The sequence below is a fragment of the Hylobates moloch genome, unplaced genomic scaffold (assembly GCF_009828535.3).
Source record: "Hylobates moloch isolate HMO894 unplaced genomic scaffold, HMol_V3 SCAFFOLD_5, whole genome shotgun sequence".
Lineage (NCBI taxonomy): Eukaryota > Metazoa > Chordata > Mammalia > Primates > Hylobatidae > Hylobates > Hylobates moloch.
Window position 1 is genome coordinate 137,691,994 of NW_026652280.1, and position 21,144 is coordinate 137,713,137.

A 21,144-nucleotide genomic window follows, 5' to 3' on the forward strand; every position below is an offset into this window, starting at 1 on the left:
GAGCCCAAGGAATCAGATGCTAAGCTCTGGGATAAAGAGATGATGTCTAGAAGATGCCCCTACTTCTCCCTACTTCAACACTATGTGAATGGTAGGAATTGCATGATACTAGACCTAATCTCTATTACACTAATGAGAGATGACAAAAAAATCCATTTTAGAGCCATCATTTAGTAACACTAGTTTTAACACAGAGTTTTATCTTGGTAGTCAAGAAATATTTGGAAAGTTATTTAGTATGTTTAATTCAGCAAAGTATGCGCTGCAAATTACAAACATTGTGGTAGTCTATAAGAGCAGCAACAATCAAACCTAAGCTGGAAAAACACACTGTATTGCTATATTATTCAAAGAAATTGTTGCTATACTTCATTACTGTTACTAAATCCATACTACTGCACTTTTCTTTGAGACAGGTTCTCGCTCTGTCACCAAGGCTGGAGTGCAGTCGCGTGATCTCGGCTCACTGCAACCTCCGCCTCCTGAGTTCAAGTGATTCTTGTGCCTCAGCCTCCCAAGTAGTTGGGATTACAGGTACACATCACCACACTTGGCTAATTTTTGTATTTTTAGTAGAGACGGGGTTTCACCATGTTGTCCAGGCTAGTCTCGAACTCCTGACCTCAGGTGATCCGCCTGTCTCAGCCTCCCAAAGCACTGGAATTACAGGTGTGAGCCACCATGCCCAGCCTGCACTTTTCTTCTTAATAAAGCAGCAACTCACAATTGAAATATTTTGAGATTAAAAAAGGCAATAAAAGCTAATTAGATCCACTCATCTAGAACCAGTGGCAAGAAAAATTTTTTAACCTACTGTGATTTCTATCTTAAAATTCTCTGAGCTTCATTTTTCTTCAAAATTCTAGTAAGTAAAATGAGATAAAGAAAAAAGAAAAAATGGACTCTACAGCCATGGGACTTTTAGGTGGGAAAAGTCTGTCAGTCTCTAAGTGACAGAAGTATGAGCAACTTTTATTTTCTTTTGTGCTTTTCCACATTTTCTGGATTTTCTGTAATACATATGCATTACATTTCTAATTTGAAAACAACGTAAAGTCTGTCTTAACTACCCTGCTTACCTTCTCATACTACCGTCCCCCAAACCACCCTAAAATTTTAATCCTCCCAACTCAGACCTTCCACTTTCCAGTGTAACTGCAAAATTAGATGCCACCTTCTAATTTTCCATTAAATGAGTAAACTACCAGTGTGCTATATGGAAGAATGATGTAACTACTATAGAAATCCCTTTTGTACTTTTAAAGGGAATATTTCTGGGAGAAGGGATTAGAAATGTAAATTAAAGAAAACTACGTAATTTCATATGTCAAAGATTATAATGAACTTCTCTTAAAATAATCTAGACATCCCTCTTCCTACGTGACAAATGGAGCCTTCTCATCAATGTATTGAGCACCTACTAAGTGTCAAACACAGAGCTAGGTTACATATGAGTATAAAATTTTAAAGCAAAGCATAGTCTACAGAGTAATGTTAAATCTTTTGGGAAGTTTTGGGCAAGCATCTGACACCTTTCATTAGAAACAGTAATTCTTTTTTTTATTTTTTTTGAGACGGAGTCTTGCTCTGTCGCCCAGGCTGGAGTGCAGTGGCACAATCTCGGCTCACTGCAAGCTCCACCTCCCGGGTTCACGCCATTCTCCTGCCTCAGCCTCTCCGAGCAGCTGGGACTACAGGCGCCCGCCACCACGCCTGGCCAATTTTTTGTATTTTTTTTTAGTAGACACGGGGTTTCACCGTGGTCTCGATCTCCTGACCTCGTGATCCGCCCGCCTCGGCCTCCCAAAGTGCTGGGATTACAAGCGTGAGCCACCGCGCCCGGCCAGAAACAGTAATTCTTAATGAAGAAACCCTGTAAAAAGATTATTTGTACTATTATTCTTTGTGAAATATTAGACTGTATCTACAATAATAAAACACTGCTAAATTATAGACTACCAAGTGGAATGTAGAAATCATTTTTCCTTGTTACAGATGGAGCTAACAAGTAGTGTAAGGTTAATGTTGGTTAATTACATTTTTGGCCAATTTGTAGAAAGTTCATACAACTATAATATTAGATGCAAAACATTTATAGTTCCCCAGAACTGTGGCAATTTAAAGAATGGTGTAGTGGGGCCGGGCACGGTGGCTCACACCTGTAATCTCAGCACTTTGGGAGGCCGAGGCAGGCGGATCACGAGGTCAGGAGTTCAAGACCAGCCTGGCCAACATAATGAAACCCCGTCTCTACTAAAAATACAAAAAATTAGCCGGGCGTGGTGGCAGGTGCCTGTAATTCCAGCTACTCGGGAGGCTGAGGCAGGAGAATCGCTTGAACCTGGGAGGCAGAGATTGCTGTGAGCAGAGATCGCATCACTGTACTCTAGCCTGGGTGACAGTGTGAGACTCCATCTCAAAAAAAAAAAGAATAGTGTAGTGGGAAACATACAGACCTGGGTTCAAACTCAGACACACAATGTAACCATGAGCAATTTATTTAACATTCTTGAACTTAAGTTTCTTGATCCATAACATGGAAATAACACCTACCTTATTGGATTGTTGTGAAGATCAAATAAGGTGTATAGGATACTAAGTACAATGTCTGATATATAGCAAATAATTTTTAAAATGTTATTTGTACTCTCTTATAATTATCTTCTAGTACAATTATCTATACTCTCTTCTGGAAAGCAAAAACCTATCTTGTCATCTTTATATCCTCCAATATAGCTTTGGTAGATACTACATAACTGGTGAAATTAACCCCTGTAATTTAAGGGTAACTATCTCAACTTTCCACTTGAGCAAGTTACCTCTATCTAAATAAAATCTGCTGAGAATGGAATTTAAGATTCCCAGACCAACACTTTATTGGGCATTTTGATGAAGAAAATGAATCTCCAATAATCAACAAGGTAGCTTTATTAGTACACTGCTCAATATTTGGTCTGCATTCTACAAAATTACCATTTTAGCCAACACTTTCATTTTGAGATTCTTTACAGTTTTCATTAATCCAGGTTTCTTGGAAATAAACTTTAGTTTCTTTGGCACTGCAAAAATGTCTAAGTTTTCTGCTATACTTCAAATAAAAAAATAAAGAGAATACAACGCAACAAATTAGTTATGAGATAAAAATTAGAAATTGGCCATTTTAAACAGCCGATTTTTATTTTTACTACAGTAAATATTCTTCCTTATACCTTGAAACCTCTAGCCACCAAAGTTTACATAGTTTATTAATGCTTCCTTGTTGAATAAGCCTCCTGAATTACTAGCAATACTTAAAAACATTACTCCATGCTATTACAGTAATTAACAAGACAGAATACTGTAGTTTCAGATTTTCTTACTTTGCCTTTCTATGACCAAAAGCCAATTCCAGCTCAAGCAATGGAGTATTTCAATTCTACAATTTGAAAAAATAATGAAAAGCTGGATATATTTCTAAATAAATATCAATTTCATCAAAGCTAGGTTGTAATATGTAACTTTCCGAGTAAAACAAGTATTCCTGAGACAGGATACATAGCAAAGTAACAGTTTTAACCATTAAATACATCTTAAAACTGGCTACAAAACTTCTTAAATACTTAAAATCTGTATGGCAGAGAAGAATTAAGAACTTCATATTAAACAGTACTTCAGTCTAAATTCAAACAAGAAGCTTTTTAAAAAAGTGAAATCTTGAAACAAAAGTTTAATAAATACTTGGTTACTGTACACTGTTTCAGGACCTAATGAAATAAAATGTTTGAATAGATGGAAATATTTGGAGAAGCAAACTTTATGACTATTTATCTTTAAGTGTTGATATAAGTAATAGTCTCAAACATTTTAATAAACACGATAAAGTTTAAATGCAGTAACTTTTATCAAAACTGGGAGTCAAATAAACCAAGAAAATGACTTGGATATATGACAACCTATAAGGTAACACTTAAAAAAAACTATTCTTTTTCTGGAAGGGGTTATATTTCAGTTTATCTAGAAGTTTAACTTCAGGTGTTCCTCTATTTTGGTCGTATTCCTAAGTCATCATATTTAAAATTTCTTCCTTCTTTGCTTGCTTCCTTATTATCAAAATTGATCTTATTAATTAAAAGATCCTAAATGTTATATTTTAATATACATGAAAATATATTTTCAGTTCCAGTGCCAAAGTAGGTGTCTTTTATGCCAACTTTCTATAAAATACAAGTACCAATGCCAAATATAACTCTAACACTGCTCAATTCAAAAGAAAACTGACCCTATCATCTTTCTCAATCAAAACCAAAGTATGTTTTTCATGGTTCAAGACCAGGCAATGTAAAGTATTTCTGACTTGCCTCACATAATCTTCATTTTAAAAGCTCATGTAAATTATTTACTATTAATAAAATAGTAAATTCCTTTCATTTAGCAAATGTGGTATGCTGTAAGATCTGCTTATAAAAGGCTAACTGTAATTAAAATATTACATAGCAACATTTTCAATTATATGAAATTCAGCTTTGCATTACGAAAGGATTCTAAAAATGTGCAACACTGCATTGGTATACATAGTTAAAATCTCTATTTTTGTGGAGGAAATATCAACTATTATACCAACGTTTTCAAGCTTACGTCTGACTGCACAAGAAACCAAACTTATAAAGAAATTTCTTAAAAAGTATATTTAAACAAGAAATTTAGATGCAGTTGCAATACTTAATTTTGACATCATCAAGAATCAACTCTTCAGAGTTTCTTGATTTAGTCTTTTTTTAAAAAAAATTAACTGTCCAACACACAAAAAGAAATGCAGGCATGCTATTTTTTTCTCCTAATTCCCATCTACAATCTTCGAGTAGCTAAAAGATAACTATATTAAAATAAAGCAAAATAACTTTTAAGTCAAAAAACAAACACCTCTGGAACACTCCCAAGTAATGAAAAACCCGACAGGGCAGCTTAAGTCCCCATGTACACCATAGAGATCTAAAAACAAAAATCGTGCCTACATCATCAAATATTTATCTGAAAATGGGAAATAATACTACTACTCGACATGGACTTAACTAAGCCATCTATTTTGCTCTCATCTTTTGCAGACATGTGGTGCCCAATGTTTTCCCTCAGTCGACTGCTTTCTCATTAGTAAACAACTTATGCAGCTCTTTCTCTGGTGCTCAAATGAGAGGGAAAATGAAAGTCTGAAAAGCATCAGCATCTGAGCTCCCGGATCTGGGCAGGGGTAGCCGAAAAAGGCACCACGTATTTATCACTCGGTTAAAAAAATAAGAAAGGAAAAGAAAAGAAAAAGATAACCCTCAAACTAGAGGATAGAAACTGTCACCTGAAGAGGGTTGGTGAAGTGAAGCAAGCATTTGGTGAGACTCGTTTTTTAAAAAAAACTTGTCTAGGGGCTGGAAGTTATGGGGGCGCTCTTTGTGCGGAGTCTGAGGGGAGGGGGAGGGACAAGAAAACATCTTGGGAGTCATTCAAAGGAGTTTAAGGAGCGGTGTACGGAGGAAAGGCGGGGCAGGGCCAGGCCGCGCGAAGGGAGGGGGCGACAAGGGCGTTCGCGGGTAGCTCTGACACCGAGGGAGGGGGCGACGGGCCGGCCTCTCCGGGGACCGGGCGAGAGCAGGCTCCCGCTGCAGCAAGGCTGCAGAGATGGGGTCCCCTCTGGTAGACAGAATCAAACCAAAGCGGTGGCAGGCCAGGGCTTTGGCCGGGGAGAGGGTCCGGCTGCCGAGGGAAGCGGTTCCCCGAGGGAAGCATTTCCCGAGTGACATCCCGGAGTTTCCGCACTTAGCGGGCTAGGGGCGCGGCGGCCGCAGGGCTTTCCTCGGTCCCCGACGCCGCGCGGGGCTCTCTCCCTGTCTCCTCCGCCAGCGCCTCTCGCCAGGGCCGCGGCCCTTACCTGCAGTTCCGTGAGCAGAATCAACCCCCGTTCGGGGTTGGACGCCATTGCGCTCCGGTATGGACTCCACACCTGGACGCGGCCGCCGCTGGCGAAGAGAGAAGGCGAGACGGGGCTCGGAGTGGGGGTGAGGAGAGGGAAGAGAAAGAAAAAAAAAAACAACTAGGGATTCATGGAGGCGCAGCCCCTGCTGGAGGCGCGGCTTATTCCGTCGGGTTCATCGAGAGCGGCGGGGAGCGAGGGCACTCGTAGCGGGCTTCCTCTCGCCGCCCGCCGGCCGCCACCCGCCACTGCCGCCTACACCGGAATGTTGGTCTAGTCGCTCCCTGGGCGACGCCAGAATCCGCCTCAAGCTTTTACGTTCGGGGCGCTGCGGCCGCGGCTGCAGCTCCTCCTGTCGCACCATTTGGCTGTCACCGCGTCGCAAAAGCGGCCTCACTTGGCGGCTGCCAGCACACGTGACGGCGGCAGCCACTGCCTCTCATCCGGCAGCGAAGGTGGGGCAGAGGGCTTCCCCAGGGCGAGCGCGGGGAGGGGGCGGGGCGTCTTCCGACCTGACTCCGCGCCGAGGGCAGCCATTGGACTCAGCTGGGGTGAAAATGAGGGGAAAGGACTGGGCTCGAGTCTCTGGGGAGGCGGGAAGAGGAAGAAAACACACGCCTACTTTCCTGCTGCGTTTAACGGCTTCACTGTGAACGCTAGAACTCGGGAGCCTGCTCGCTGTTGTTTTTTCGGGTTTTGTTTTGTTTTTTTCTTTTTTTTTTTTCCCAGTTCCACCTTGCCGAAGCTTGGGCCTAACTTTAACAGGCCCTTTTCTAACCTCCACAACCCAAAGAGCTTCGGGACTCAGATCTTACAGATTATTCCTCTGCTCTCCCCTTGACCCCCACATCAACCCAAACTAATAATCTTGCCTTTTGCTCACCCTCAAACCCAGCCCCCAGCGCGCCTTCTCAACCAGTTAAGGTGCACAGCTGGCTAAAAGGATATGGTCTGTACTTTTCATGAAATGTAAGCGGCTGGATCCCTGGCAACTTTTAATGTACATCCTTTAAGATGCGTTTTTCTTGAGGCTGAACTACTGTTCCTTGTACTGGAGAACTCTACAGAGCTGAGAATTAGCTGGTTTTTTGGACTGTTTTAACTTTATTTAAGGGAGGGGGAGGTGGGACGGGATTACCCTTGGGAAAGGAAAAAAGCCAACTTTCTTTGGCGTGGTAAGCATTAAAGCTTAACCTGACTACTTAGTAAAATATAGCTAAGTAAAGTAAATGTAGGTGTTTGTTTTTAATGACACTATGGTAAGGAATTTCGAAGTCTCCTACAGGTAGCTTTTGTTTTTGTTTTGTCTGAGCAGTGAATGGATAGGTAAACGCGTAACTTTTGATTTTTTGAAGCTGCGGTACAATACCTTTGTTAAAAACTACCTGGAGAAAGTGGTGTTATTTAGGTACGTTGCTACTTAGAAAGGGCATTCGTTGACATATTTCTTAGGAAGTGTAACATTATGTACTTCTCACACGCTCCATGTAAATCTGTTGGCCTGATGCCAGGACTTAACGTTTATCCTTTTGCCTTCTCAAGTCTCATATATCGATTCAGCAAACATGTATTGAGGATCTGGAGTTCTGTGGCCACAGTTTCTGAACTCTAACTTATTGTATGTGTGATAAAGAATTTTTCTGGTGTGTACTTCACAAGTCTTACAACTATTTATATGTCTAGTATATTGCCTTGGTTGAAAATGATAATTAAATACATGAAAGAACACTGGGAAAGGCCGGGATATGATTACCTTTCCTGGTAACTAAAAGCCAGATGGTGTCCTAGGCTTTGGAGTTACAGCAAGGATTAAGAGTTCTTATCCGGCCAGGCGCCGTGGTTCACGCCTGTAATCCCAGCACTTTGGGAGGCCAAGGCAGGCGGATCATCTGAGGTCGGGAGTTCGAGACCAGCCTGGCCAACTTGGTGAAACTCTGTCTCCACTAAGAATACAAAAACTAGCTGGGCATGGTGGCGTGCGCCTGTAATCCCAGCTACTCAGGAGGCTGAGGCAGGAGAATTGCTTGAACCCAGGAGGTAGAGGTTGCAGTAAGAGTGAGACTCTGCCTCAAAAAAAAAAAAAAAAAAAAAAAAAGTCCTTATCCTTGGAGTGACTGGAGAATTCTTTGGGGAAGCCAATTTATGTCTGAACAACAATAATGCAATTTTAAGTAATAGATACAGTGTTAGGGAAGCACTGCATGCCTTTGTGTGTGTGTGTGTGTGTATAATGTTTTATTATGGTAAAATGCATAATCAAATTTATTGTAACCATAAGTGTACAATTCAGGGGCATTGAATGCACACAGATTTATTTATTTACTTATTTTTGAGACGGAGTCTTGCTACGTCACCAGGCTGGAGTGCAGTGGTGCCATCTCAGCTCACTGCAACCTCTGCCTCCTGGGTTCAAGTGATTCTCCTGCCCCATCCTCCTGAGTAGCTGAGACTACAGGCACATGCCACCACGCCTGGCTAACTTTTGTATTTTTAGTAGAGACGGGTTTCACCATGTTGGCACCAGGTTGGTATCGATCTTTTGACCTCGTGATTCTCCCGTCTCGACCTCCCAGAGTGCTGGGATTACAGGCATGAGCCACCGTGCCCGGCCTACAAATTTATTTTTGTCATGGCTTACTGCAGAATGGATTTGAGATGGCTGACATACACATAGAAGGTGATTAATAATGGTGGAACTAAGAGTTAACTGTGCAGGGGCTTAGAAATACAGTCAATGAGCAGGCTTTGTAAAAATTGATTTAGATATAAATGTTCACATTTCAGCATCATGTAATTTTAGAACTAGAAGTGACTTGAAATATCTAGCTTAGCTCCTATTATAGGTAGGAAAAAAATAACGAATAGTTTCCTTAGCTAATTAGGAGCAAGACAACAGTGTTACTTAATGGCAGAGATGGGGACTATTACCCAAGTCTCCTAATTGCCATCCATGCTTGTTTTAACCTTCACCATGCCACTATAATAACTTTAAATTGATATTAAACTAAAAGCATTAAATTTTTACCGTAGAAAAAGACTTTAAATTTTACACACTTCTAATGTTAAAACAATGTTAATAATTTAAAAAAATTTTTTTGAGACAGTCTCGCTCTTTTGCCCAGGCTTGACATCAGTGGCATCATAGCTCACTGCAACCTCAAATTCCTAGGCACAAGGGATCCTCCTGACTCATCCTCCAAAATAGCTGGGACTGTAGGTGCACACCACTGTTGATAAGGAATATTAATTTTACATTTCACGTGTAAATTTAAGCAACAGATATACAAAGTTTTTAAAGTTATGGAATTATTTCTGAGATTAGCTGTGCTAGGGAAAGTAGTACAAAAGGGAAGCCAACAATTGATAATCTAAAATATGTGATGATTTAAACAGCAAATTAGTTTCATTTAAGCTAAAATTTACTACCCAGGTCACAGTCTCTGTTCAGGGGGAAAAAAATGTAATAGGACATGGATCATACTTATCAGACTGAAGCACATTTGAAAAAGTTTTAATGGAAACATATCAGGTTGATTCAGATGGGTTGTATTGGGCCCCTATTTACAAATGTGTTTAGAGAATCTTAAATATAGTTCAGAAGTTATGGTCTAATTTACAGTAACAATAAAAAAAAGAAGAGTTTTTTTAGTGTCCATTTAAGATGGCAAAGTCCTTAAAAATATCTGGATTGTATCACTAGTTATGTGGGTACCTTTTTAAATTTTTCATAAATATTTTAAAGGTCTTTAAGAAGTAGAAATGACCAAAAATCTAGAAATAGAAAGTGTTATCTTTTTTCTTAAAGATGGGATGTTACATGAAAAATTCTAGAAAAGCTAACAACTTTTTTTTTTTTTTTCATTTTCTGTGCTTTTGAAACAGATATTCAGATAATATGGGCCCTCTTTTTCCTTAAATTTCAGGTGAAATGAGACAGGAACCATATATCCAGGGAAAGGGCCAGAAACCTTTATTTTGTGAGTCACATTTTTTATTGCCTTCCGTTGTGTATTTCCCTTTGCTCGTCCTTAATATTTGTAAACTGTTTGCAAATTCAAACTTGTCCCTATAGTATGATGGAGAATCAATACAAGAGTTTTGTTTTGTTTTGTTTTCCTTTCATTGTTGTTGTTTTCCATGTTAGAAGAAAAAGCCCACTCCTGCTTCCAAAAGATTAGAATGAAGTAGCAGTGGTAATCAAAGTAAGAGAGCCTAAGGAAAGGCAAAACTCCAGAGGGCAGAGTAAGAATTACTTGGTCACCACCCTTTTCTTCCTTAAGAAACCCCGTTGTAGAAATCATTCTCTTGTATATGCTCTGAAGATAATTTTGAGAACAGGGTTCTTGATTAAGAACACAGAAGAGAAGTCAACTATAGTGACTACAGTAGCTGCTTTTTAGAATGTCAACTCAGTCCACATCCACTTGACTGAAAATTCCTCCTATACGCAAAGATATCTCTGAAGCCATGTGGACTCTGCTTAACATAGCTCTTCCAGTAAACTATAATTAGATCACTGATAGACCATATCCAGATTTAGCCAATCAGATTTTCCCTCTAAGACTTTGGAAACAGATCATTGGAATGCTGATCAATTGGCAGTCTAGAGTGGCAAGGTGTTGTTCCATGGATTGGATAGCCATTTTCTGCCATGTGCACAACAATGCAGAAAAACTGCTCTTTGGAATGAAAAAAGAATTTAATTCTTCCTGTCACTGGGAATATAATGGTTACCAAAGCATACTTGGTCGCTTTTGTCATGGAACTTGTAGTTTGGTAAAACAGGTATAATGATAAGGTAAATTCATAATACTTTAAACATAGGGCAGACAATCTTTTCCTAAGTACTTCACACTTAAGCTGAGTTCTCATAAGTATGTAAATGTTAACTGGGGTGGGGGGGGGGGGGGGAAGGTGTAAAGAGCCTTCCAGGGAGAGAGAATAACATAGATAAACAGTTCTAATGTGGGAGGGGGAAACTTTATTGTAATTACTGTAAGGCTAAGTAGGCTATAGCAAAGAGATGGAATAAGTAAGAGTGTGTAGACCGTATGTATCAGGATAGGCTAGGTTATGCTGAGTAACAAAATACTCCAAAAGCTTGTCAGTGGTCTACAGGAAGGTTTATTTACCTCCCATCCTACATGCTTAACATGGCTCTGCTCCATGACATCTTCACTCTGGAGTGAGGCTGACTGAGCAATCTAACATTGTCATTGTCATGGCAGAAGGAAAAGTGGTAAAGCATGGTTCTTAAAGTGTAGGCTCACATTTTTTTCTCTTTTCATCAGCCAAACCTTTGCCATGCCTGAGAGCAACAAGGGGGCACAGACAGTGGTACCACAATGAAGGGTACTGAATGTGGGTGAATAGTAATCCAGTTCCATGTTTAAGATTTTGAAAGCCAGGCAGGGTGGCTTGTTCCTGTAATCCCAGCAACTCAGGAGGCTAAGGGAGGAGGGTCGTTTGAGGCTTGGAGTTAGAGACCAGTCCTGTCAACACAGCAAGACCCTCTCTCAAAAAATAAAATTTAAAAAAGATTTTGATGTTTATCATAGCAGTAATGGAAATACCATTGAATAAATTTTTCATCTTAAGTCACTCTGGCTGTAATGAGGAAAACAGTTTTGAAATGGCCAAGAGTCGATTTGGGGAGAAAAATTAGGGGACCATTTTAGTTTTCCAGGCAAATAAAGGGTGGGTAGTACTTTAAAGTCGGGTCATGGCAGTAGAAATGGAGAGAAGCCAATAGATTTAATAGACAGGAGAATCTAGTCATGTTCAAAGAGAAGCAGAGATGAGAGAATATGTGGTCCCAGGATGGCAGAGGAAATATAGCATGTTTGGTTCTCAATGTCTTAATAGTTGCTAACTCCAGTTTTCCAGGAAGTCCAGCTACTCTATTCTTTGTTCTTGGGTTCCTTATATTCTCCTCATAAATTTCCCTTCCTGCTTAAGTTTGCGTGTACGTGTGCGTGTGCATATGTGTGTTTAAGCAAACAGCCTTAACTAGGCTATTAAGCCAAGGAGATAACCATCAGAGAAAGCATGACACCACAGTTCTGCCTACAGGATACAAGTAACTAGGACCAGCAACACAGTTTAACTGGTGTTATCTCTTCTTCCAATGACTCCATCTCTACCCATTCTGCTTATTGTTCCCAAAGGATCCTGACACCAGCAAATGTACAAATTATAAACAATGAGTACATATTAGATCTCATATGAACCTTCCCATAGTACTTTGTTCATACATCTGTTTGGGCAATTTTTTGTATCATTGGATACAGTCTTGCGCTCACACTAAACTTTAAGTCGCTAGAAAAGGCCCATGTGTCTTAGATAGCCTAGTATAGTATCTCTTAAGTAGTAGATATTTGTGTGTGTATGTGTATGGGCAATTCTGTATGTATTATAGAAATTTAGGTTGTTAGCTAGGGACTCCATGGCCCTCAGAAAATTAGGTAAGCTTGCCTTGAAAGTAAGCTTGCCTTGAATAGCCTCTAAAGTCAAGAGCCTCTTTTCTCCTAGTCCAATTTTTGGACCCTGAAAGGTTATTCACAAATACTTTCCTGCGTCTCTCTCTCCCTCCACATGTATTCCCACAACACTCCTCTATCACCTTTGTTCTTTGACTATGCCTATATTGATAGGGATCAGAAGCCCAGCCCGTAACTCTTAACTACCAAAACCCTCTGTCTTCAAGCATTTCATGAATTCATTAACTTTGTACCAAACATTTAAGAGGGATCACACGACAGGATCTGATGCCTTTCACCCCAATGTTGGGTCTATTGCTCTTTTTCCACCCTCAATACATTAACAAGCAAATCCTGCCCCTTTCCCTGCTACGGTTTGATCATACTCACGTTTTTCTGATTCTCAGCTGTTATCCCAAATAAGATTATTTGGACATTTCTTCAAAATATAAACTGTTCTTTTGAAAAGGGTACCAGAAAATACCATTTTTTCAACCTGCTATATAATCAACTGAATGAATGCTAACTGCTTCAGTTGTATGTATTTGAAGTAATGAAAAGAAAGTGTGCTTTAAACACTATTGAGAAGCTGAACTTTTTGTTCTTACCCTCAGTGTTTTATATTGAATATTGTCCTCTACAAATTCATATATTGAAATCCTAACCTCCAATGTGATAATATTAGGAGGTGGGGGCCTTTAAGGAGGTAATTAGGTCATGAGGTTGAAGACCCCTCATGGATGAGATGAGTACCCTTATAAAAGAGTCTCCAGAGAGCTCTCTTGCTCTCTTTCTGCCATGTGCAGATGCAATAAGTCAGCAGTCTACAACCTGGAAGAGGGCCCTCACCAGAACCTGACCATGCTGCACCCTGATCTCAGACTTCTAGATCCAGAACTGTCTGAAATAAATTTGTTTTAGTCATAAGCCATTCTGTATGGTTTGTTACATTAGCCCAAACAAAGACACTAAGGATCTCTCTATACTCTTTGAAAATTACTGAAGACCCTAAAGAGTTTTTATGTGGGCTATATATTGTGATGTTCACTGTATTTGAAGTTAAAACTGAAGAATTTAAAAAACCGGAATATACCAACTCACATTTCATTAGTCATCAGAGTGATGGCCTCATTCTATGTCACACAACCTCTGAAAAATTCCACCCTACCCCTATGTGAGAATACAAGTGAAAAAGGAAAGTGATATCTTAATTTTTATTTATTCATTTTTTTTGAGACAGAGTCTCGCTCTGTCGCCCAGGCTGGAGTGCAGTGGTGCAATCTCGGCTCACTGCAACCTCCACCTCCCGGGTTCAGGTGATCCTCCTGCTTCAGCCTCCTGAGTAGCTTGCTGTGTGGCAACACAGCAAGACCCTCTCTCAAAAAATAAATTTAAAAAAGACTTGATGTTTATCATAGCAGTAATGGAAATAAATTTTTCATTTTAAACAAGTCACTCTGGCTATAATGAGGAAAACAGTTTTCCTCATTACTGGACACGTGCGCCACCACGTCCGGCTAATTTTTGTATTTTTAGGAGAGACAGGGTTTCATCATGTTGGCCAGGCTGGTCTTGAACTGACCTCAGGTGATCCACCTGCCTCAGCCTTCCAAAGTGCTGGGATTACAGGCGTGAGCCTCTGACCCCGACTGTCGACATCTAAATATCATTATGAAAATAGGTTTAACCTTAGAGACCTTCTGAAAATGTTTCTTAGGGGTCCTCAGACCACACCTTGAGAGCTGCTGCTCTAATCTATAAGGCTGCCTCTGATGATTCTGGAATAGTAATATTTTTCTACTTGTAAATATGGGGATGTGTTCTCTGTGCTCCCAGAGTTTAAGATCTGTGGTGCCAAAACACAAGCTTCTGAAGATCTATGAGCTGAAGTACAAGCTTCTTGGCCTTTCAAGTGAAGTATTGGTGGTATGAGTGGGAAAATTTCCTGGCCATGTCAAAATGGAAAAGGAATATAAGTATGAAAAAATTTACATGATAAACATGACCATTTTACTACTAGTGTTTCCTTCATTAGAAACATCTTCTGCAACTTAAAATAGCAATAAAAGTCAATAGATATAAAAATATTGACCATACCAAACATTTTAAAGGGTTTGGTTGGGGGAGATGGACAACAGGGAGCTTGCTTTCCCTACTATCATTTCTTCAGCATCCAGCTATTTCAATCATGTGTATGACTATCTGAATTAGAGTAAAGCTAAACTTTTCTAACAAAGAGGACCCAAAACACTATGGCTTAAAGAACACTGAAATTTGCTTATTTCTCACACACAAAGACTGTACCAGGAACCCAGGTTTTTTCTATCTTGTTGCTGTGCACTGTCTTTTTTTTCTTTTTTTTTATTATTATACTTTAGGTTTTAGGGTACATGTGCACAATGTGCAGGTTTGTTACATATGTATCCACGTGCCATGTTGGTTTGCTGCACCCATTAACTCGTCATTTAGCATTAGGTATATCTCCTAATGCTGTCCCTCCCCCCCCTCCCACCCCACAACAGTCCCCGGAGTGTGATGTTCCCCTTCCTGTCTCCATGAGTTCTCATTGTTCAATTCCCACCTATGAGTGAGAACATGCGGTGTTTGGTTTTTTGTCCTTGCGATAGTTTACTGAGAATGATGATTTCCAGTTTCATCCATGTCCCTACAAAGGACATGAACTCATCCTTTTTTATGGCTGCATAGTATTCCATGGTGTATATGTGCCACATTTTCTTAATCCAGTCTATCGTTGCTGGACATTTGGGTTGGTTCCAACTCTTTGCTATTGTGAATAGTGCTGCAATAAACATACGTGTGCGTGTGTCTTTATAGCAGCATGATTTATAATCCTTTGGGTATATACCCAGTAATGGGATGGTTGGGTCAAATGGTATTTCTAGTTCGAGATCCCTGAGGAATCGCCACACTGACTTCCACAATGGTTGAAGTAGTTTACAGTCCCACCAACAGTGTAAAAGTGTTCCTATTTCTCCACATCCTCTCCAGCACCTGTTGTTTCCTGACTTTTTAATGATGGCCATTCTAACTGGTGTGAGATGGTATCTCATTGTGGTTTTGATTTGCATTTCTCTGATGGCCAGTGATGATGAGCATTTTTTCATGTGTTTTTTGGCTGCATAAATGTCTTCTTTTGAGAAGTGTCTGTTCATGTCCTTCGCCCACTTTTTGATGGGTTTGTTTGTTTTTTTCTTGTAAATTTGTTTGAGTTCATTGTAGATTCTGGATATTAGCCCTTTGTCAGATGAGTAGGTTGTGAAAATTTTCTCCCATTTTGTAGGTTACCTGTTCACTCTGATGGTAGTTTCTTTTGCTGTGCAGAAGCTCTTTAGTTTAATGAGATCCCATTTGTCAATTTTGGCTTTTGTTGCCATTGCTTTTGGTGTTTTAGACATGAAGTCCTTGCCCATGCCTATATCCTGAATGGTATTACCTAGGTTTTCTTCTAGGGTTTTTATGGTTTTAGGTCTAACATTTAAGTCTTTAATCCATCTTGAATTAATTTTTGTATAAGGTGTAAGGAAGGGATCCAGTTGCAGCTTTCTACATATGGCTAGCCAGTTTTCCCAGCACCATTTATTAAATAGGGAATCCTTTCCCCATTTCTTGTTTTTGTCAGGTTTGTCAAAGATCAGATAGTTGTAGCTATGCGGCATCATTTCTAAGGGCTCTGTTCTGTTCCATTGATTTATGTCTCTGTTTTGGTACCAGTACCATGCTGTTTTGGTTACTGTAGCCTTGTAGTATAGTTTGAAGTCAGGTAGCGTGATGCCTCCAGCTTTGTTCTTTTGGCTTAGGATTGACTTAGTGATGTGGGCTCTTTTTTGGTTCCATATGAACTTTAAAGTAGTTTTTTCCAATTCTGTGAAGAAAGTCATTGGTAGCTTGATGGGGATGGCATTGAAACTATAGATTACCTTGGGCAGTATGGCCATTTTCATGATACTGATTCTTCCAACCCATGAGCATGGAATGTCCTTCCATTTGTTTGTATCCTCTTTTATTTCATTGAGCAGTGTTTTGTAGTTCTCCTTGAAGAGGTCCTTTTCATCCCTTGTAAGTTGGATTCCTAGGTATTTTATTCTCTTTGAAGCAATTGTGAATGGGAGTTCACTCATGATTTGGCTCTCTGTTTGTCTGTTATTGGTGTACAAGAATGCTTGTGATTTTTGTACATTGATTTTGTATCCTGAGACTTTGCTGAAGTTGCTAATCAGCTTAAGGAGATTTTGGGCTGAGACAATGGGGTTTTCTAGATATACAATCATGTCATCTGCAAACAGGGACAATTTGACTTCCTCTTTTCCTAATTGAATACCCTTTATTTCCTTCTCCTGCCTGATTGCCCTGGCCAGAACTTCCAGCACTATGTTGACTAGGAGTGGTGAGAGAGGGCATCCCTGTCTTGTGCCAGTTTTCAAAGGGAATGCTTCCAGTTTTTGCCCATTCAGTATGATATTGGCTGTTGGTTTGTCATGGATAGCTCTTATTATTTTGAGATATGTCCCATCAATACCTAATTTATTGAGAGTTTTTAGCATGAAGGGTTGTTGAATTTTGTCAAAGGCCTTTTCTGCATCTATTGAGATAATCATGTGGTTTTTGTCTTTGGTTCTGTTTATATGCTGGATTACATTTATTGATTTGCGTATGTTGAACCAGCCTTGCATCCCAGGGATGAAGCCCACTTGATCATGGTGGATAAGCTTTTTGATGTGCTGCTGGATTCGGTTTGCCAGTATTTTATTGAGGATTTTTGCATCAATGTTAATCAAGTATATTGGTCTAAAATTCTCTTTTTTGGTTGTGTCTCTGCCAGGCTTTGGTATCAGGATGATGCTGGCCTCATAAAATGTGTTAGGGAGGATTCCCTCTTTTTCTATTGATTGGAATAGTTTCAGAAGGAATGGTACCAGTTCCTCCTTGTACCTCTGGTAGAATTCAGCTGTGAATCCATCAGGTCCTGGACTCTTTTTGGTTGGTAAGCTATTGATTATTGCCACAATTTCAGAGCCTGTTATTGGTCTATTCAGATTCAACTCCTTCCTGGTTTAGTCTTGGGAGGGTGTATTTGTCGAGGAATTTATCCATTTCTTCTAGATTTTCTAGTTTATTTGCGTAGAGGTGTTTGTAGTATTCTCTGATGGTAGATTGTATTTGTGTGGGATCGGTGGTGATATCCCCTTTATCATTTTTTATTGCATCTATTTGATTCTTCTCTCTTTTCTTCTTTATTAGTCTTCCTAGCAGTCTATCAATTTTGTTGATCTTTTCAAAAAACCAGCTCCTGGATTCATTAATTTTTTGAAGGGTTTTTTGTGTCTCTATTTCCTTTAGCTATGCTCTGAGTATTACAGTCATTTGCATATTTATTTTTATATGCTGGTAATTCACATGATCTGTGTATTGCTTTTACAGTTTAACTGTAAGCCTCTTGCCAAATGAAATTTTATTTTTAAAGTAACTTATCACCACACACATATATGCAAGCAGTCTGAATTGTATAAAATATAAGATCCACATTTCAATTGCTTTACTTTGTTGCCTATCACAACTAGAGCATCCTAAAATTCTCCTTTATTAGAGCAACATGTGGCTGATTCAAATATCATGCTTCAGCTGCCTTCATCATTTGAATGAAGTAAGCTCCCAGCAAGATGTGTTGAAGAAACTATGGTTCAAACTGTGTTATCCTGCTATAAAGCAATCTGCTAAACATTTCTGAAGCAATTTAGCTGTGACTTAGTTGCAAACAATGTGGACACTTAATCTGTGACTTGAAATTGGGGCTACAGAGAAGTATTCAAGACTTTCCTCATGAGTTCACTTGCTTCAGAGAAAGATACTTCCTATTTTCTTATGAGCTAAGAATGGAAAGCTGAGAACTATCGACTATATTAAAACAGTGAAAATGATCAACCTTCTAAGTTGAGTTTGTATTAAATCTGAAGTATTGTAGATATAATGATATTATATCACCTATTGTAGGTATAAACATATTATAAGGGCTTTTACCCAAAAGAATAGGACTTGCTTTTAGATTTATTCTGGATTATATTTGTCTTACCATAAATTCTTCATAAATATATCTTACCTATATTATTAACATCATTTTTTCACTGTTTTCTCATGCTGATAGGCTCTATATTTGGAGTAATTATTTGCCTAAAAAATGCATGCCATCTTGACGAGGTCAACATTCCAAAAATATTTTTTGTGCTGAGTTAATAAAATACGTTACATTAATCAACTGTACTATAATCTTTGATACTGATCAAACCATGTTTAAATTTGAAATTCACTATTTATAATATATCAATATATGAATAAAGATAAAGGAAAATGGACACAGAGGTTTATCAAAATAAGGGAAAGTAAATCCTCATGCTTATTTCAAGTCAGTTATTTTTAAAGATATTATTTAGGCTATGACTAATATGTCAAAACTCACCATGTAGAAATCATATGGGTATGGCCGGGCACAGTGGCTCACGCTTGTAATCCCAGCACTTTGGGAGGCCGAGGCGGGCGGATCACGAGGTCAGGAGATCGAGACCACGGTGAAACCCCATCTCTACTAAAAATACAAAAAAAATTAGCCGGGCGTGGTGGAGGGTGCCTGTAGTCCCAGCTACTCGGAGAGGCTGAGGCAGGAGAATGGCGTGAACCCGGGAGGCGGAGCTTGCAGTGAGCCGAGATGGCGCCACTGCACTCCAGCCTGGGCGACAGAGCGAGACTCCGTCTCAAAAAAAAAAAAAAAAAAAAAAAGAAATCATATGGGTATAACTGTACAATGTTAAAATTCACTTATGTTTGTTTAAAATAACTGTTGATTAGCCAGATTTTCTTATATTTCAACCTCTTGGTTTGGCATTATGTGAACAGTATAGTAATAGAATAATAATAAAGCAAATAATTTTTTGTAGCCTGTTATTTAAGACATTTTACATTAACTCAGTTTTTTAACTTTTGAACTATCTTTCTAAAACCATTAACCTTCAAATGCATTTTTCTCTTCCAACTGATTCATGATGTAGGCTAACACTTTAGTTGTGGCAGCTCTGAATTAATCATTTTTCATTAGTACCTGTTTTACTTACCGTAGGTACCATGCTGAAAGTTGATCTCAGTTTGGGCCTTCTCCTATTACTTAAATGCTGAAAGAATTTAAATTTCTTAGTTATAATGATAAACTCAACTCATTTGTTGTTATTTGAAAGGTAAATGAGGCCAGAAGCTATAAAGACTTTTATGAAAATAAAAAGCTTACTCAAAGTGTTAGATTTGATTTGTTCGGTATGTAGTGTTGATGGGGCATCCTTTGCCTAACGCAGTATTAATGGATGAAAGTCAGGACATTCCTGGCAGAGATTTGAGGTGTAATGGTGAAGATTTTCTATATATTCATTCCCTCTACACTTGGTGTGATATTGACCTGGTCTTTTGGATAGATATAGCTTGTAAACAAATCATAGTTACATCTATAATTGGAAAACTATGTTTTTCAGCATACCATCATTTTTTTCTCCTGCCCTCCTCTACTTACCTCCTTCTCTAACCCATGCGGTTAGAAATTACTTTGAACAGGTTGGTGAATAAGGGTAATATTCCACAGGCTACAGCATCCACTTTTTTTATGGTTTGGATTTTTTTTTCTCTATCTCTGTATCTCTATATACTTCTGAAATCTGTAATTCTTGTGTGTTTTGAACCTAACTCATCCCCCCAAAACAATTCTAACTTTAATATCCTCCCTCAGTAATCCATATCTTCCTTATCAGTTACAGTCTTAAAATTCTCCCTTTTGTCAAATCTATATACAGTTGTCCATGAGTGATTGTTTTCAGGACCACCCCCTCGTATCCAAATCCACAGATGCTCAAATCCCTTGTGTAAAATGGCGTAGTATTTGCATATACCCTACCCTGTATATTTTAAATTATCTCTAGGTTACTTAGAATACCTAATAAAATGTAAATGCTATGTAAATAATTGTTATACTGTACTGTTTAGGGAATAATGACAAGTAAAAATGTCTGTACTTGTTCAGTACATATGCAACCATCCAGTTTTTAAATGTTTTCAATCTGATGTTGTTTGAATTCAAAGATAGGAAATTTATGGACACAGAGAGCTCTCCACTATCAACTTTGAAAATAGAATAGCTGAGTTTTACATTTAGCAATTGAAAATAAGAGAAATAATTTGCAGATATAAGTATATATTAGATTAATTGGATGACTTCAAATCTCTGTCCAGCAATTGTCAACTTGTTTACATGTAATCCAAATGCAATTTTCTTAAATATCAAGGGAGTGAGTTAGAGTCCCATTTGTTTCTTAATTTGAGTTGTCTTGTGAATCAGCCAAGGTACAGAAAATAAAATATGATAAGCCAAAGTACAGAAAAATTTTTATTTTCGTTTCAGGCAGGCAGTCAAGAGTATTAAGATTTGAGCTCTAGCTTTAGGTCAAATTGCTCCTACAATTCTACTGTTACTATTTTTACCTGACTATGACACTACTTTGTATATTTCTGTTTCCCTGTATTGGCATCTGTTTAATGAGACCACAAACAGTAAAACAGTAAAGAACAAAGAGATAAGGAGAATGAAACAACAGTAGAATTTAGAAGTTAAATAAAACACATTCAATTTTACTTCTTTCCAGAGGAGCCTATACCAGCTCTAAGTTCAACTGCCTGAGA

The 21,144-nt window shown here is 38.8% G+C and overlaps 1 protein-coding gene and 1 long non-coding RNA gene across 5 annotated transcripts in view; one reads left to right on the top strand and one right to left on the bottom strand.

Moving 5' to 3' along the window:
- Positions 1-6,253, bottom strand: part of PKN2 (protein kinase N2) — a 143,683-nt gene extending 137,430 nt beyond the window's left edge. Inside the window, exon 1 of one of the 3 annotated variants that reach the window (XM_032155445.2) lies at positions 5,897-6,253. In XM_032155445.2, coding sequence (XP_032011336.1) covers positions 5,897-5,944 — 48 coding nt within the window. In that variant the 5' untranslated portion in view covers positions 5,945-6,253. The remainder of the gene's footprint in view (positions 1-5,896) is intronic. The other 2 variants (XM_032155444.2, XM_032155446.2) reach the window with 2 other exon arrangements.
- An 839-nt stretch (positions 6,254-7,092) lies between these two features.
- Positions 7,093-21,144, top strand: part of LOC116469810 (uncharacterized) — a 146,515-nt gene continuing 132,463 nt past the window's right edge. The window contains exons 1-2 of one of the 2 annotated variants that reach the window (XR_009213690.1): positions 7,093-7,346; positions 9,862-9,915. This is a non-coding gene — a long non-coding RNA (uncharacterized LOC116469810). Of the gene's footprint in view, positions 7,347-8,451; positions 9,916-21,144 lie in introns of those variants that run through there. The other variant, XR_004248349.2, reaches the window with a different exon arrangement.